The sequence below is a fragment of the Oncorhynchus tshawytscha genome, linkage group LG12 (genome assembly GCF_018296145.1).
Source record: "Oncorhynchus tshawytscha isolate Ot180627B linkage group LG12, Otsh_v2.0, whole genome shotgun sequence".
In the NCBI taxonomy this organism is placed as follows: Eukaryota; Metazoa; Chordata; class Actinopteri; order Salmoniformes; family Salmonidae; genus Oncorhynchus; species Oncorhynchus tshawytscha.
The window spans coordinates 5,926,285-5,943,913 of record NC_056440.1 but is presented as its reverse complement, the minus strand read 5'-3'; the positions used below and the strand labels follow the sequence as shown (position 1 = coordinate 5,943,913).

At 44.1% G+C, this 17,629-nt stretch overlaps 1 protein-coding gene across 1 annotated transcript in view; it reads right to left on the bottom strand.

Annotated features, from left to right (window-relative positions):
* Positions 1 to 17,629, bottom strand: part of LOC112248055 (phosphatidate cytidylyltransferase 1-like) — a 55,206-nt gene that overhangs the window by 16,996 nt on the left and 20,581 nt on the right. The window contains exons 3-7 of the mRNA XM_042331233.1: positions 11,174 to 11,322; positions 8,285 to 8,381; positions 7,362 to 7,459; positions 4,225 to 4,364; positions 1,440 to 1,498 (exon numbers count right to left, since the gene is read on the bottom strand). Of these exons, the coding sequence (XP_042187167.1) occupies positions 1,440 to 1,498; positions 4,225 to 4,364; positions 7,362 to 7,459; positions 8,285 to 8,381; positions 11,174 to 11,322 (543 nt within the window). The remainder of the gene's footprint in view (positions 1 to 1,439; positions 1,499 to 4,224; positions 4,365 to 7,361; positions 7,460 to 8,284; positions 8,382 to 11,173; positions 11,323 to 17,629) is intronic.

The window sequence follows — 17,629 nt, the reverse complement described above, 5'->3', positions numbered from 1 at the left end:
ATAGTGGATGGTATGCAGTGTGGTATACAGTATAGTGGATGGTATGCAGTGTGGTATACAGTATGGTGGATGGTATGCAGTGTGGTATACAGTATGGTGGATGGTATGCAGTGTGGTATACAGTATGGTGGATAGTATGCAGTGTGGTATACAGTATAGTATGCAGTGTGATATACAGTATAGTGGATAGTATGCAGTGTGGTATACAGTATGGTGGATGGTATGCACTGTGGTATACAGTATAGTATGCAGTGTGGTATACAGTATAGTGGATAGTATGCAGTGTGGTATACAGTATGGTGGATGGTATGCAGTGTGGTATACAGTATGGTGGATGGTATGCAGTGTGGTATACAGTATGGTGGATGGTATGCAGTGTGGTATACAGTATGGTATGCAGTGTGGTATACAGTATGGTATGCAGTGTGGTATACAGTATAGTGGATGGTATGCAGTGTGGTATACAGTATAGTGGATGGTATGCAGTGTGGTATACAGTATAGTGGATGGTATGCAGTGTGGTATACAGTATAGTGGATGGTATGCAGTGTGGTATACAGTATGGTATGCAGTGTGGTATACAGTATGGTATGCAGTGTGGTATACAGTATGGTATGCAGTGTGGTATACAGTATAGTGGATGGTATGCAGTGTGGTATACAGTATGGTGGATGGTATGCAGTGTGGTATACAGTATGGTGGATGGTATGCAGTGTGGTATACAGTATGGTGGATGGTATGCAGTGTGGTATACAGTATGGTATGCAGTGTGGTATACAGTATGGTGGATGGTATGCAGTGTGGTATACAGTATGGTATGCAGTGTGGTATACAGTATGGTATGCAGTGTGGTATACAGTATAGTGGATGGTATGCAGTGTGGTATACAGTATAGTGGATAGTATGCAGTGTGGTATACAGTATGGTATGCAGCGTGGTATACAGTATGGTGGATAGTATGCAGTGTGGTATACAGTATGGTATGCAGTGTGGTATACAGTATAGTGGATGGTATGCAGTGTGGTATACAGTATGGTGGATGGTATGCAGTGTGGTATACAGTATGGTGGATGGTATGCAGTGTGGTATACAGTATGGTATGCAGTGTGGTATACAGTATGGTGGATGGTATGCAGTGTGGTATACAGTATGGTATGCAGTGTGGTATACAGTATGGTGGATGGTATGCAGTGTGGTATACAGTATAGTGGATGGTATGCAGTGTGGTATACAGTATGGTGGATGGTATGCAGTGTGGTATACAGTATGGTATGCAGTGTGGTATACAGTATGGTGGATGGTATGCAGTGTGGTATACAGTATAGTGGATGGTATGCAGTGTGGTATGCAGTGTGGTATACAGTATGGTGGATGGTATGCAGTGTGCAGTATGGTGGTGGTTAGTCAGTGGTATCCAGGGTTACTTGGCTCATACACACCATATAAAACTGCAGACGGTAATGTTTCTTCACTAGACTCAGAACAAACATGCAGAAACCTGTGAAAAATCAAATAACATGCGATCAGTTTCTCTTTACAAGGTGGGCGGGGGCATCATCATCATCACATCCATATAGTGTCGAGCCGTATGACCATTGTTACACTGAGTTGTCAAGACAGAACCCGACGTGGATCCAGGCTAATAGAACTATATAATTTGTGCTGAAGGCGTCGATTAAAACGGTCATTAATACAAGTAACGAGTGGAGGACAGAGGAGCCTCTTAAAGAAGAAGTTACAGGTCTGTGAGAGCCAGAAATCTTGCTTGTTTGTAGGTGACTGTCTGTCAGTCATAGTTGAGGTGTACCTATGATGAAAATTACAGGCCTCATCTTTTTAAGTGGGACAGCTTGCACAATTGGTGGCTGACTAAATACTTTTTTTCCCCACTGTGTGTGTGTGTAATATATATATATATATATATATATATATAAAACACTTACGTCTATACATATGTTGTACTGTGGCTATATAGATAACATGTTGCATTAGCTGAATACTCGATTCTGATTGGTGTAGAGGGTTTTGTCGATTTTCTGATACACAACAAACATGATAAAATGGCTACGAAGACGCCGTTATTCTATGTTAAATGTTAGAGGGTTTCCTATATGGAAAATATATGCACCCGTGACTGTTAGTCCCTTTTGATGGAAAAAGTCCTGCATAGACGTACAGTGCATTCGGAAAGTATTCAGACCCCTTGACCTTTTCCACATTTTGTTACGTTACAGCCTTATTCTAAAATGGATTAAATAAAATGTTCCTCAGCAATCTATACACAATCCCCCATAATGACAGAGTGAAAACAGGTTTAGACATTTTTTTGCAAATTTAGGTTGAAGGAATTGTCCGTAGCGCACCGAGACAGGATTGTATCGAGGCACAGATCTGGGGAAGGGTACCAAAAAATGTCTGCAACATTGAAGGTCCCTAAGAACACAGTAGCCTGGTTACCATTCTGTTTGTGCCATCACGCCACTCCATACCATATATACAAGGAAGTGGAATGATAGCACAAACCGTTCTGGTGCCCAGGCTATGCAGTACGGTGGATGGTATGCAGTGTTATCCATCATTATCAAATGTAAGAAGTTTGGAACCACCAAGAGTCTTCCTAGAGCTGGCCGCCTGGCCAAACGGAGCAATCAGGGGAGGAGAAGGGCATTGGTGAGGGAGGTGACCAAGAACCCGGTCACTCTGACAGAGCTCCAGGGTTCCTCTGTGGAGATGGTTGTCCTTTTGGAAGGTTCTCCCATCTCTGCAGCACTCCACCAATCAGGCCTTTATGGTAGAGTGGTCAGACGGAAGCCACTCCTCAGTAAAAGGCACATGACAAGCCGCTTGGAGTTTGCCAAAAGGCACCTAAAAGGACTCAGACCATAAGGAAAAATATTTTCTGGTTATGAAACCAATATTGAACTCTTTGGCCTGAATGCCAAGCGTCACATCTGGAGGAAAACCTGGAACCATTCCTACGGTGAAGCATGGTGGTGGCAGCATCATGCTGTGGGGATGTTTTTCAGCGGCAGAGACTTGGAGACTAGTCTGTATCGAGGGAAAGATGAACAGAGCAAAGTACAGAGAGATCCTTGATGAAAATCTGCTCCAGAGTGCTCAGCACCTCAGAATGGGGAAAAGGTTCACCTTCCAAAAGGACAATGACCCTAAGCACACAGCCAAGACAACGCAGGAGTTTTCTTGGCTGTGACCTGATTGTCCTTGAGTGGCCCAACCACAGCCCGGACTTGAACCCGATCGAACATCTCTGGAGAGACCTGAAAATAGCTGTGCAGCAACGCTCCCCATCCAACCTGACAGAGTTTGAGAGGATCTGCAGAGAAGAATGGGAGAAACTCCCCAAATACAGGTGTGTCAAGCTTGTAGCATCATACCCAAGAAGACTTGAGGCTGTAATCGCTGCCAAAGGTGCTTCAACACAGTACTGAGTAAAGGGTCTGAATACTTATGTAATTGCTATATTATTTTTATACTTTTGCAAATATATATTTAAAAAAAAAAACATTTTTGCTTTGTCATTATGGGGTATTGTGATGTCATTATGGGGTATTGTGATGTCATTATGGGGTATTGTGATGTCATTACTGGGTATTGTGATGTCATTATGGAGTATTGTGATGTCATTATGGGGTATTGTGATGTCATTACTGGGTATTGTGATGTCATTACTGGGTATTGTGATGTCATTACTGGGTATTGTGATGTCATTACTGGGTATTGTGATGTCATTACTGGGTATTGTGATGTCATTACTGGGTATTGTGATGTCATTACTGGGTATTGTGATGTCATTATGGGGTATTGTGATGTCATTATGGGGTATTGTGATGTCATTATGGGGTATTGTGATGTCATTATGGGGTATTGTGATGTCATTATGGGGTATTGTGATGTCATTACTGGGTATTGTGATGTCATTATGGGGTATTGTGATGTCATTATGGGGTATTGTGATGTCATTATGGGGTATTGTGATGTCATTATGGGGTATTGCGATGTCATTATGGGGTATTGTGTGTAGATTGATGAGGGAGGGGGGGGGGGCAATTGAACCCATTTTAGAATAAGACTAACATAACAAAATGTGGAAAAATACACGAGGGGTCTGAATACTTTCCTAATGCACCGTCTTCTTCTTCTGTATTAAACACAGCACATGCTGTATCGATGGCTCTGTTTCCGCTGTGTTCCACCGAGGCTCACCTGCCAGGTAGAGCGTGAAGGAGATGAAGCGGTGGTATCGGACCAGGAACTGGAGTGAATCCTCTCTCTGCACCAACGCGCCAAAGTACTCCGCCAACGTCTCACCGTAGAAGAAGTAGTTCACACAAATCAGGAAGTACCTGGAAGACAAAACAAACAAAGATGGATACTGTGAATATGTAGTTCTCTCTTTAAATGTGTGTGTGTGTTTTGCATCACATAGGCCCTATTTATTCAGTATCAATCAGTTCAACACAAATCAAAAAGTAACCAAAAGTTCCTGGAAAAAACAGAGGAAGGATATTGTAATCCTTCCATTGGTTTAATGTGTGTTTTTTACCTCACATATTTGTTGGGTATCAAGGTTAGAGTTTGGTTGTGTGAGTGATAAGGTTTGGTTGAGAGGGCTTCATTGCAGTGGCCTTTGTTCAGGGTTGGCTTGACTGGTGTGTGAGTGTGTGCCAAGGTTATTATGGTAAACTGAAACTAAAATTAGAAACTATTTTGTAAACTGAAATAAAATTTGAAAAATATTTTAAAACAAAGTGCACAAAAGTTGCTCTGCTGTACAGAAATGTAAAACTCAAAAGGGAGAGGGCCACTCCATATTCACACTATTACCTGCAGAGTAACACTAGGCAGCATTTTAGACAGAGGCAGAGCAGAGAGAGGGACGTGAGGGAGAGAGAGAGACCGTAGGGAAAGAGAGAGAACATTGGGAAACATACAAAAGAGAGAGGGTAGGGAACCAGAAAGAGAGAGAGAGAGAGAGGGAGGGGACGTGAGGGAGAGAGAGAGACCGTAGGGAAAGAGAGAGAACATTGGGAAACATACAAAAGAGAGAGGGTAGGGAAAAGAAAGAGAGAGAGAGAGAGAGGGTAGGGAACCAGAAAGAGAGAGAGAGGGTAGGGAACCAGAAGAGAGAGAGAGACCGTAGGGAAAGAGGAGAACATTGGGAAACATACAAAAGAGAGAGGGTAGGGAACCAGAAAAAGAGAGAGAGACAGAGGGTAGGGAACCAGAAAGAGAGAGAGAGAGAGAGGGTAGGGAACCAGAAAGAGAGAGAGAGAGAGGGTAGGGAACCAGAAAGAGAGAGAGAGAGAGGGTAGGGAACCAGAAAGAGAGAGAGAGAGAGGGTAGGGAACCAGAAGAGAGAGAGAGAGAGAGGGTAGGGAACCAGAAAGAGAGAGAGAGAGAGGGTAGGGAACCAGAAAGAGAGAGAGAGAGAGGGTAGGGAACCAGAGAGAGAGAGAGAGGGTAGGGAACCAGAAAGAGAGAGAGAGAGAGGGTAGGAAACCAGAAAAGAGAGAGAGAGAGGGTAGGAAACCAGAAAAGAGAGAGAGAGAGGGTAGGGAAACCAGAGAGAGAGAGAGAGGGTAGGAAACCAGAAAGAGAGAGAGAGAGGGTAGGAAACCAGAAAGAGAGAGAGAGAGGGTAGAGAACCAGAAAGAGAGAGAGAGAGGGTAGAAAACCAGAAAAGAGAGAGAGAGGGTAGAGAACCAGAAAAGAGAGAGAGAGGGTAGAGAACCAGAAAGAGAGAGAGAGGGTAGAGAACCAGAAAGAGAGAGAGAGGGTAGAGAACCAGAAAGAGAGAGAGAGGGTGGAGAACCAGAAAGAGAGAGAGGGTAGGGACCGTAGGGAACCAGAAAGAGAGAGAGGGTAGGGACCGTAGGGAACCAGAAAGAGAGAGAGGGTAGGGACCGTAGGGAACCAGAAAGAGAGAGAGGGTAGGGACCGTAGGGAACCAGAAAGAGAGAGAGGGTAGGGACCGTAGGGAACCAGAAAGAGAGAGATGGGTGAAATAGAGGGGGGGAAAAGAGACCTACTAAATGTAACCTTTAGACATTTTAACCTTTAGACATTTTAACCTCCTGTAAAGGCTGTCTGTGGGGAGGGGTTACAGGAGAGATCTTATTGGTCTATTAACTACACTGAACAACAATATAAAGGCAACATGAAAGTGTTGGTCTCATGTTTCATGAGCTGAAATAAAATATCCTAGAAATGTTCCATACGCAACAAAAACAGCTAATTTCTCTCAAATTTTCAGCACAAATTTGTTTCCATCCCTGTTAGTGAGTATTTGTCCTTTGCCAAGATAATCCATCCACCTGACAGTTGTGGCATATCAATAGCTGATTAAACAGCATGATCATTACACAGGTGCACCTTGTGCTGGAGACAATAAAAGGTCACTCTAAAATGTATAGTTTTGTCACACAACACAATGCCACTTGATGTCTCAAGTTTTGAGGGAGCGTGCGATTGGCATGCTGACTGCAGGAATGTCCACCAGAGCTGTTGCCAGAGAACTGAATGTTGGTCACTGGTACGCCGTAGTCGTGTGCTCTTCACGGATGATTCCCGGTTTCAACTGTCCATGGCAGACAGTGTGTAGGCGAGCGGTTTGCTGATGTCAACGGTGTGAACAGAGCGCCCCATGGTGGTGGTGGGGTTATGGTATGAGCTACGGACAACGAACACAATTGCATTTTATCAATGGAAATTTGAATGCACGGAGATACCGTGAGGAGATCCTGAGGCCCATTGTTGTCGTGACATTCATCCGCCGCCATCACCTCATGTTTCAGCATGATAATGCACAGCCCCATGTCGCAAGGATCTGTACACAATTCCTGGAATCTGAAAATGTCCCAGTTCTTCCATGGCCTGCATACTCACCAGGCATGTCACCCAATGAGCATGTTTGGGATGCTCTGGATAAACGTGTACAACAGCGTGTTCCAGTTCCCGCCAATATCCAGCAACTTCGCACAGTCATTGAAGAGGAGTGGAACAACATTCCACAGGCCACAATCAACAGCCTGATCAACTCTATGTGAAGGAGATGTGACTTGCTGAATGAGGCAAATGGTCACACCAGATACTGACTGGTTTTCTGATCCACACCAAATACTGACTGGTTTTCTGATCCACGCCCCTACGTTTTTTTAAAGGTATCTGTGACCAACAGATGCATATCTGTACCCCCAGTCATGTGAAATCCATAGATTAGGGCCTAATGAATTTGTTTCAATTGGACTGATTTCCTTAAATTAACTGTAACTCAGTAAAATCTTTGAAATTGTTGTATGTTGCGTTTATATTTTTCTCCAGTGTAGATACAATGTCCTCACCAGCTGAGTGTCCTGAACCAGGGCAGCTCGTAGGAATGGTAGACTCTGTAGCCGATATCTATGATCTCCTGAAAACACTTGATCTGGATGGTCATCACCTACCAAGGAGAGAAAATCACATGGAGTTACCCCTGGTTACCACCTACCCACCCAGGGGGAGTTACCACCTACCCACCCAGGGGGAGTTACCACCTACCCACCCAGGGGGAGTTACCACCTACCCACCCAGGGGGAGTTACCACCTACCCACCCAGGGGGAGTTACCACCTACCCACCCAGGAGGAGTTACCACCTACCCACCCAGGAGGAGTTACCACCTACCCACCCAGGAGGAGTTACCACCTACCCACCCAGGAGGAGTTACCACTGGTCATCAAAAAAAAATGAAGCCTCGTACCACTAATATGAACATGGTGTTATGAAGCCTCGTACCACTAATATGAACATGGTGTTATGAAGCCTCGTACCACTAATATGAACATGGTGTTATGAAGCCTCGTACCACTAATATGAACATGATGTTGTTATAAAGCCTTGTACCAGTAATATGAACATGGTGTTATGAAGCCTCGTACCACTAATATGAACATGATGGTGTTATGAAGCCTCGTACCACTAATATGAACATGATGGTGTTATGAAGCCTCGTACCACTAATATGAACATGGTGTTATGAAGCCTGAACATGATGTTGTTATAAAGCCTTGTACCAGTAATATGAACATGGTGTTATGAAGCCTCGTACCACTAATATGAACATGATGTTGTTATAATGCCTCGTACCACTAATATGAACATGGTGTTATGAAGCCTCGTACCACTAATATGAACATGGTGTTATGAAGCCTCGTACCACTAATATGAGCATGGTGTTATGAAGCCTCGTACCACTAATATGAGCATGGTGTTATGAAGCCTCGTACCACTAATATGAGCATGATGGGTCCCAGGTAGATGACCATAAAAAATCCTGAAATCATGGCCAGAGACAGAACCCCTCGGATCCACCAGTTCTTCCATCTGGAAAACACAGACAGATACACATCAACACAGACAGATACATCCATACGTTTTCGTCTTTTGAGCTTCTAGTCATGAAATCTATGCAGCCTTTTTATAGCTACTGTTTACAGGCCTTCTGGGACATATACAGCGTTCCTCACTGAGCTCCTATTGGACCTTGTAGTCATGGCAGATAATATTCAAATATTTGGTGACTTCAATATTCACATGGAAAAGTCCACAGACCCACTCCAAAAGACCTTTCGGAGCCATCATCGACTCAGTGGGTTTTGTCCAACATGTCTTCGGACCTATGCATTGCCACAGTCATACTCCGGACCTAGTTTTGTCCTGTGGAATAAATATTGTGAATTTAAATGCTTTTCTTCATAATCCTGGACTATCGGACCACCATTTTATTACATTCGCATCCGCAAAAAAATTTATCTGCTCAGACCCCAACCAAGGATGATCAAAGGTCGAGCTATAAATTCTCGGACACCCAAAGATTCCTAGAAGCCCTTCTAGACTCCCTCCACCTACCCAAGGACGTCGCATTACAAACATCCGTTAACCACCTAACCAAGGATCTACGTTTAACCTTGAGTAATACCCGAGATGCAGTTGCACCCTTAAAAACCCCAAAAACATTTGTCACAAGAAATTAGCTCCTTGCTATACAGAAAATACCCGAGCTCTGAAACACGCTTCTAGAAAATTGGAACGGAAATGGCGCTCCACCAAACCTAAAGTCTTCCGACCGGCTTGGAAAGACCATAGCGTGCAATATCGAAGAGCCATCACTTTTAAGCTCGATTAGCCTATTTTTCCAACCTAATTGAGGAGAATAAGAACAATCCAAAATGTACTTTTGATACTGTCGCAAAGCTAACTAAAAAGCAGCATTCCCCAAGAGATGATGGCTTTCACTTCAGCAGTGATAAATTCATGAACTTCCTGATTAGACTACTGCAATGTTCTACTCTCCAGCTACCTGGATAAAGCGCTAAATAAACTTCAGTTAGTGCTAAATACGGCTGCTAGAATCCTGACTACAACCCCCCAAAAATGTTATCATATTACTCCAGTGCTAGCCTCCCTACACTGGCTTCCTGTTAAGGCTAGGGCTGATTTCAAGGTTTTACTGCTAACCTACAAAACATTACGTAGGCTTGCTCCTATCTAGCTTTCTGATTTGGTCCTGCCGTACTTACCTACACGTACGCTACAGTCACAAGACGCAGGCCTCCTTATTGTCCCTAGAAATTCTAAGCAAACAGCTGGAGGCAGGGCTTTCTCCCATAGAGCTCCATTTTTATGGAACGGTCTGCCCAACCATGTGAGAGACGCAGATTCGGTCTCGACCTTTAAGTCTTTTGTTTGTTCGTTTGTCCATTGTTGTGACTTAAATGGAGATCTGGTTGAGCATTAAGAAGGAAAGAAATTCCACAAATTAACTTTTAACAAGTCACACCTGTTAATTGAAATGCATTCCAGGTGACGACCTCATGAAGCTGGTTGAGAGAATGCCAAGAGTGTGCAAAGCTATCATCAAGGCAAAGGGTGTCTAGCAAGGGAGCAGCAAGAGGAACTGCCCCTCCCTACCTTCAGGCTACACTCCAAGCCCTACACTCCAGACCCTACACTCCAAAATCCCTACACTCCAAACCCTACACTCCAACCCCTACACTCCAACCCCTACACTCTCAACCCTACACTCTCAACCCTACACTCTCAACCCTACACTCTCAACCCTACACTCTCAACCCTACACTCTCAACCCTACACTCTCAACCCTACACTCTCAACCCTACACTCTCAACCCTACACTCTCAACCCTACACTCTCAACCCTACACTCTCAACCCTACACTCTCAACCCTACACTCTCAACCCTACACTCTCAACCCTACACTCTCAACCCTACACTCTCAACCCTACACTCTCAACCCTACACTCTCAACCCTACACTCTCAACCCTACACTCCAAACCCTCATCATAGCAAAGGGTGGCTATTTGAAGAATCGCAAATATAAATTATATTTTGATTTGTTGAATTTTTTGGGGGGTTACTACATGATTCCATTTGTGTTATTTTATAGTTTTGATGTCCTCACTATTATTCTACAATGTAGGAAATAGTAAAAAAATATATAAAAAAATAAAAACCTTGAATGAGTAGCTAAAACGTTGTATATGTCCATTGAGTTGTTTCAACTGGTACCAGGAGACCTTTAGACGAGTTGCGAGGCCTGTGGGCATCCAAGAGCAAAACAACCTATGTGGAAAGGTTAGCCTCTCATGAACACCTACATAGAGATGTATCATATTGGTGTGTAGCCCAAACTGTTCAGACGCTCCAGCCAGAAGTTGGTAGATCGGCTTCAGACGAATCCCAAGACGCTTGTGGGAGTCGTAGACCAAGACGGAGAACACCATCGTGTTTGTGAGAGTCTCATCTTTCCATAGAGGGGTCATACTCGTTTGTAGGCCAACAGTTCAGACTCTACAGATGATTTTGTGAGAAGACTGATTTTCTGGATATCACATGGTCTGACAAACACCACTTTAGCTCGGCCACCTTTCTCCAGATGCAGAATATCGACAGAGCGGAGGATTGAGACTCATCCAATGCAGAAACCCCCCCCCCCCCACACTATTTCTTGCTTGGGGATTGTTTTATTATGCTAATTCGATTTCCGGAGGGGGGCGTGGTCATCGACCTTAGGGGGTTGTAAACGCACATTCCCGCCTCAACTTCCTGTTGAGACACTGAAGTGTGTGTGTGTGTGTGTATTTATGTGTGTTACCTGGGGTTGAGGCCCTCCACAGCCTTGTTGAGGAACTGTGGAGTGTTGTCTACTGTGGAGGGAGGAACTTCTGGAGTGCCTGCGTTAGACTCTCGGTCTCCATCTCCCTCTCCTCCAGCCAGACCCAATCTGTCCTCTCCAGCTGCCTCCTAACACACACACACACACACACACACACACACACACACGAGATGGAGAGCGTTAGACTAGAATACTAGTGTGTCAGCACAAAGAAAACCAAACAATGATACTATACTGAACCAATATATAAAGACGTAACATGTAAAAAGATCCCATTTCCATAGGCACAAAAAGTGTATTTATTTCCAATTTTGCGCACATTTTTTTTTTACATCTCTGTTAATGAGCATTTCTCTTTTGCCAAGATATGCCACACCTGTCAGATGGATGGATTATCAAGAAGCATTATCATTACATTACAAATGTCCAGTTTTGTCCCACAACACAATGCCACAGATGTCTCAAGTTGAGGGAGCGTGCAATTGGCACGCTGACTGCAGGTATGTCCACCAGAGCTGTTGCCAGAGAATTTAATGTTAATTTCTCTACCATAAGCAGCCTCCAACGTTGTTTTAGAGAATTTGGCAGTACGTTCAACTGGCCTCACAACCACATGTAACCACGCCAGCCCAGGGCCTCCACATCTGGCTTCTTCACCTGCTGGATCGTCTGAGACCAGTCGCTCAGACAGCTGATGAAACGGATAAGTAATTTTGTCTGTAATAAAGCCCTCATTCTGATTGGCTGGGCCTGGCTCCCCAGTGTTTTTTAAATTTGTTTTTTTACCTTTATTTAACCAGGCAAGTCAGTTAAGAACAAATTCTTATTTTCAATGACGGCCTAGGAACAGTGGGTTAACTGCCTGTTCAGGGGCAGAACGACAGATTTGTACCTTGTCAGCTTGGGGGTTTGAACTTGCAACCTTCCGGTCACTAGTCCAACGCTCTAACCACTAGGCTACCCTGCCCTGGCTCTGAACAAACTTTATTTGACTCTTTGCAAACTGGAATCCATATATCCGGAGGCTGCATTCATTGTAGCTGGGGATTTAACAAGGCTAATCTGAAAACAAGACTCCCTAAATTGTATCAGCATATCGATTGCGCAACCAGGGCTGGAAAAACCTTGGATCATTGCTATTCTAACTTCCGCGACGCATATAAGGCCCTGCCCCGCTCTCCTTTCGGAAAAGCTGACCACGACTCCATTTTGTTGATCCCTGCCTACAGACAGAAACTAAAACAAGAAGCTCCCGCGCTGAGGTCTGTTCAACTCTGGTCCGACCAATCTGATTCCACACTCCAAGACTGCTTCCATCACGTGGACTGGGATATGTTTCGTATTGCGTCAGACAACAACATTGACGAATACGCTGATTCGGTGAGCGAGTTCATTAGAATGTGCGTTGAAGATGTCGTTCCCATAGCAACAATTAAAACATTCCCAAACCAGAAACCAAACCAGAAACCGCTCAGACACAAGAGGTATGTGGCAGGGTCTACAGTCAATCACGGATTACAAAAAGAAAACCAGCCCCGTCACAGACCAGGATGTCTTGCTCCCAGGCAGACTAAATAACTTTTTTGCCTGCTTTGAGGAAAATACAGTGCCACTGACACGGCCTGCAACTAAAACATGCGGACTCTCCTTCACTGCAGCCGATGTGAGGAAAACATTTAAACGTGTCAACCCTCGCAAGGCTGCAGGCCCAGACGGCACCCCCAGCCGCGCCCTCAGAGCATGCGCAGACCAGCTGGCTGGTGCGTTTACGGACATATTCAATCAATCCCTATCCCAGTCTGTTGTTCCCACATGCTTCAAGAGGGCCACCATTGTTCCTGTTCCCAAGAAAGCTAAGGTAACGGAGCTAAACGACTACCGCCCCGTAGTACTCACTTCCGTCATCATGAAGTGCTTTGAGAGACTAGTCAAGGACCATATCACCTCCACCCTACCTGACACCCTAGACCCACTCCAATTTGCTTACCGCCCAAATAGGTCCACAGACGATGCAATCTCAACCACACTGCACACTGCCCTAACCCATCTGGACAAGAGGAATACCTATGTGAGAATGCGGTTCATCGACTACAGCTTGGCATTTAACACCATAGTGCCCTCCAAGCTCGTCATCAAGCTCGAGACCCTGGTTCTCGACCCTGCCCTGTGCAACTGGGTACAGTACTTCCTGACGGGCCGCCCCCAGGTGGTGAGGGTAGGCAACAACATCTCCACCCCGCTGATCCTCAACACTGGGGCCCCACAAGGGTGCGTTCTGAGCCCTCTCCTGTACTCCCTGTTCACCCACGACTGCGTGGCCATGCACGCCTCCAACTCAATCATCAAGTTTACGGACGACACAACAGTGGTAGGCTTGATTACCAACAACGACGAGACGGCCTACAGGGAGGAGGTGAGGGCCCTCGGAGTGTGGTGTCAGGAAAATAACCTCACACTCAACGTCAACAAAACTAAGGAGATGATTGTGGACTTCAGGTAACAGCAGAGGGAACACCCCCCTTTATCCACATCGATCGAACAGTAGTGGAGAGGGTAGTAAGTTTTAAGTTCCTCGGCGTACAAACTGAATTGGTCCACCCACACAGACAGCATTGTGAAGAAGGTGCAGCAGCGCCTCTTCAACCTCAGGAGGCTGAAGAAATTCGGCTTGTCACCAAAAGCAGTCACAAACTTCTACAGATGCACAATCGAGAGCATCCTGGCGGGCTGTATCACCGCCTGGTATGGCAACTGCACCGCCCTCAACCGTAAGGCTCTCCAGAGGGTAGTGAGGTCTGCACAACGCATCACCGGGGGCAAACTACCTGCCCTCCAGGACACCTACACCACCCGATGTCACAGGAAGGCCATACAGATCATCAAGGACAACAACCACCCGAGCCACTGCCTGTTCACCCCGCTATCATCCAGAAGGCGAGGTCAGTACAGGTGCATCAAAGCTGGGACAGAGAGACTGAAAAACAGCTTCTATCTCAAGGCCATCAGACTGTTAAACAGCCACCACTAAACATTGAGTGGCTGCTGCCAACACACTGACTCAACTCCAGCCACTTTAATAATGAGAATTGATGGGAAATGTAAAATATATCACTAGCCACTTTAAACAATGCTACCTAATATAATGTTTACATACCCTACATTATTCATCTCATATGTATACGTATATACTGTACTCTATATCATCTACTGCATCTTTATGTAATACATGTATCACTAGCCACTTTAACTATGCCACTATGTTTACATACTCATCTCATATGTATATACTGTACTCGATACCATCTACTGTATCTTGCCTCTGCTGCTCTGTACCATCACTCATTCATATATCTTTATGTACATATTCTTTATCCCTTTACACTTGTATGTATAAGGTAGTAGTTTTGGAATTATTAGTTTTGGAACTCGCATTAACATCTGCTAACCATGTGTATGTGACAAATAAAATTTGATTTGATTTGATATGTGGGACGGTAGCATCCCACCTCAACAGCAGCCAGTGAAATTGCATGGCGCCAAATTCAAAAACAGAAATCCCAAAATTAAAATTCCTCAAACATACAAGTATTTTACACCATTTTAAAGATAAACTTGTTGTAAATCCAGCCACAGTGTCCGATTTCAAAAAGGCTTTACTGCGAAAACAGACCAAACGATTATGTTAGGTCACCGCCTCATCACAGAAAAACACAGCCATTTTTCCAACCAAAGAGAGGAGTCACAAAAAGCAGAAAGAGATCAAATTAAATCACTAACCTTTGATGATCTTCATCAGATGACACTCATAGGACTTCATGTTACACAATACATGTATGTTTTGTTCGATAAAGTTCATATTTATATGCAAAAATCTCAGTTTACATTGGTGCGTTATTTTCAGTAGTTCCAAAACATCCGGTGATTTTGCAGAGAGCCACATCAATTTACAGAATTACTCATAATAAACATAATAAACATTGCTAGAAGATACAAGTGTTATGCATGGGATTTTAGATCCACTACTCCTTAATGGAACCGCTGTGTCAGATTTAAAAAAAACTTTCCGGAAAAAGCCAACCATGCAATAATCTGAGAACGGAGCTCAGACACAAAAACAAGCCATAGAGATATCCGCCATGTTGTGGTGTCAACAGAAGTCAGAAATAGCATTATAAATATTCACTTACCTTTGATGATCTTCATCAGAATGCACTCCCAGGAATCCCAGTTCCACAATAAATATTTATTTTGTTTGATAATGTCCATCATTTATGTCCAAATACCTCATTTTTGTTCGCGTTTAGTACACAATCCAAACTCACGGAGGCGCGGGCAAGTCCAGGCGAAAGTTCAGACGAAAAGTCATATTACAGTTCGTAGAAACATGTCAAACAAAGTATAGAATCAATCTTTAGGATGTTTTTATCATAAATCTTCAATAATGTTTCAACCGGAGAATTCCTTTGTCTGTAGAAATGCAATGGAACGCAGGTCGCTCTCACTTGAGAGAGCCCTGACTCATTCAGCTCTCATTCCCCCCTCCTTCACAGTAGAAGCGTCAAACAAGGTTCTAAAGACTGTTGACATCTAGTGGAAGCCGTAGGAAGTGCAATATGACCCCATAGACACTGTATATTCAATAGGCAATATCTTGAAAAACTACTAACCTCAGATTTCTCACTTCCTGGTTGGATTTTTTTCATCAGGTTTTTGCCTGCCATATGAGTTCTGTTATACTCACAGACATCATTCAAACAGTTGTAGAAACTTCAGAGTGTTTTCTATCAAAATCTACTAATTATATGCATATTCAGCTTTTATGGCTGAGTAGCAGACAGTTTACTCTGGGCACCTTTTTATCCAAGCTTCTCAATACTGCCCCCCAGTCCCAAAGAAGTTAACTTCCTGTTGAACGCGGAACGAGGGAGAGCTCGGTTTGTTGTTTTGGAAAGTTTGTTGTTTTGAAAGTGTATTGGAAAGTTCTTAGCAGCTAGCTAACTTCTTACTTTGGATCCCGCAAACAGTATGCATCAGTTGCTGGGACTGCTATTCTCTGTCCAATGATCCTGCCGACCAAGGCCGGAGGAGCTATTTGGTGTAGCAGCTAGTCTAACTGCTAGCTAGCTGCCTATCAAGCTAGCGGGGTTTGAGGGCTTGAACGTAGCCCGCGACACTGTTAGCCATTGTGGCTGGGACCGCAGATTGTCCCGGGTTTGTGGCTGTCTAGATCCCTGGTGTTAATGCATTCAACAAAGCATGTGTCCATGTATGCTGATGATTCAACCAGCTACGCATCAGCAACCACAGCTGATGAAGTCACTGAAACCCTTAAAGTGTTGCAGTCTATTTTGGAATGGGTTGACAGTAATAAACCGTTCCAGAACATCTCTAAAACTAAGAGCATTGTATTTAGTACAAATCATTCCTTAAGTTCTAGACCTCAGCTGCATCTGGTAATGAATGGTGTGGCTGTTGAACAAGTTGAGACTAAATTCCTTGGTGTTACCTTAGATTGTAAACTGTCATGGTCAAAACATATAGATTCAATGGTTGTAAAGATGGGGAGAGGTCTGTCCTTAATAAAGAGATTTTGACACCACACTCCCCGAAAGCAAATCCTGTAGGCTCTAGTTCTGTCTTATCTTTGATTATTGTCCAGTTGTGTGGTCCAGTGCTGCAAGGAAAGACCGAGTTAAGCTGCAGCTGGCCCAGAACAGAGCAGAACGTCTTGCTCTTCATTGTAACCAGAGGGCTGATATAAATACTATGCATGCCAGTCTCTCTTGGCTAAGAGTTGAGAGTGATTGCATCACTTCTTTTGACAAGAAACGTGTAGAAAATCCCAAATAGTTTGCATAGTCAACTTACACACAGCTCTGACACAAACACACACTTATCCCACCAGACATGCCACCAGGGGTCTTTTCACAGTCCCCAAATGCAGAACAAATTCAAGAAAGTGTACAGTATTATATGAAGCCTTAGTGTATGGAACTCCCTTCCATCTCATATTGCTCAAATGAACAACAAACCCGGTTTCAAAAAACAGATAAAGCAACACCTCGCGGCACAACGCCTCGCGGCACAACGCCTCTCCCCAATCTGAACTACATAGTTTCTGTGTATGTATTGATATGTGGCTACGTGCATCTTTTACATGTTTTAATCAATGTAGTTATGGCCTTGAGCTGTTCATGTCTATTAATGTTCTGTATTATATATCATGTTTCCTGTTTTGTGTTGGATCCCAGGAAGAGTAGCTGCTGTTTTTGCAACAGCTAATGGGGATCCTAATAAAATACCAAAGAGCTCTAGAAAGAGGCCTGAGATCCCGAGCTGGAATTCCCCTCCCACAGTTGATTTCTTCAAACCAAGCTGCTTACCTATTGCAGATTCAGTCTTCCCAGCCCGGTGCAGGTCTACAATTTTGTTTCT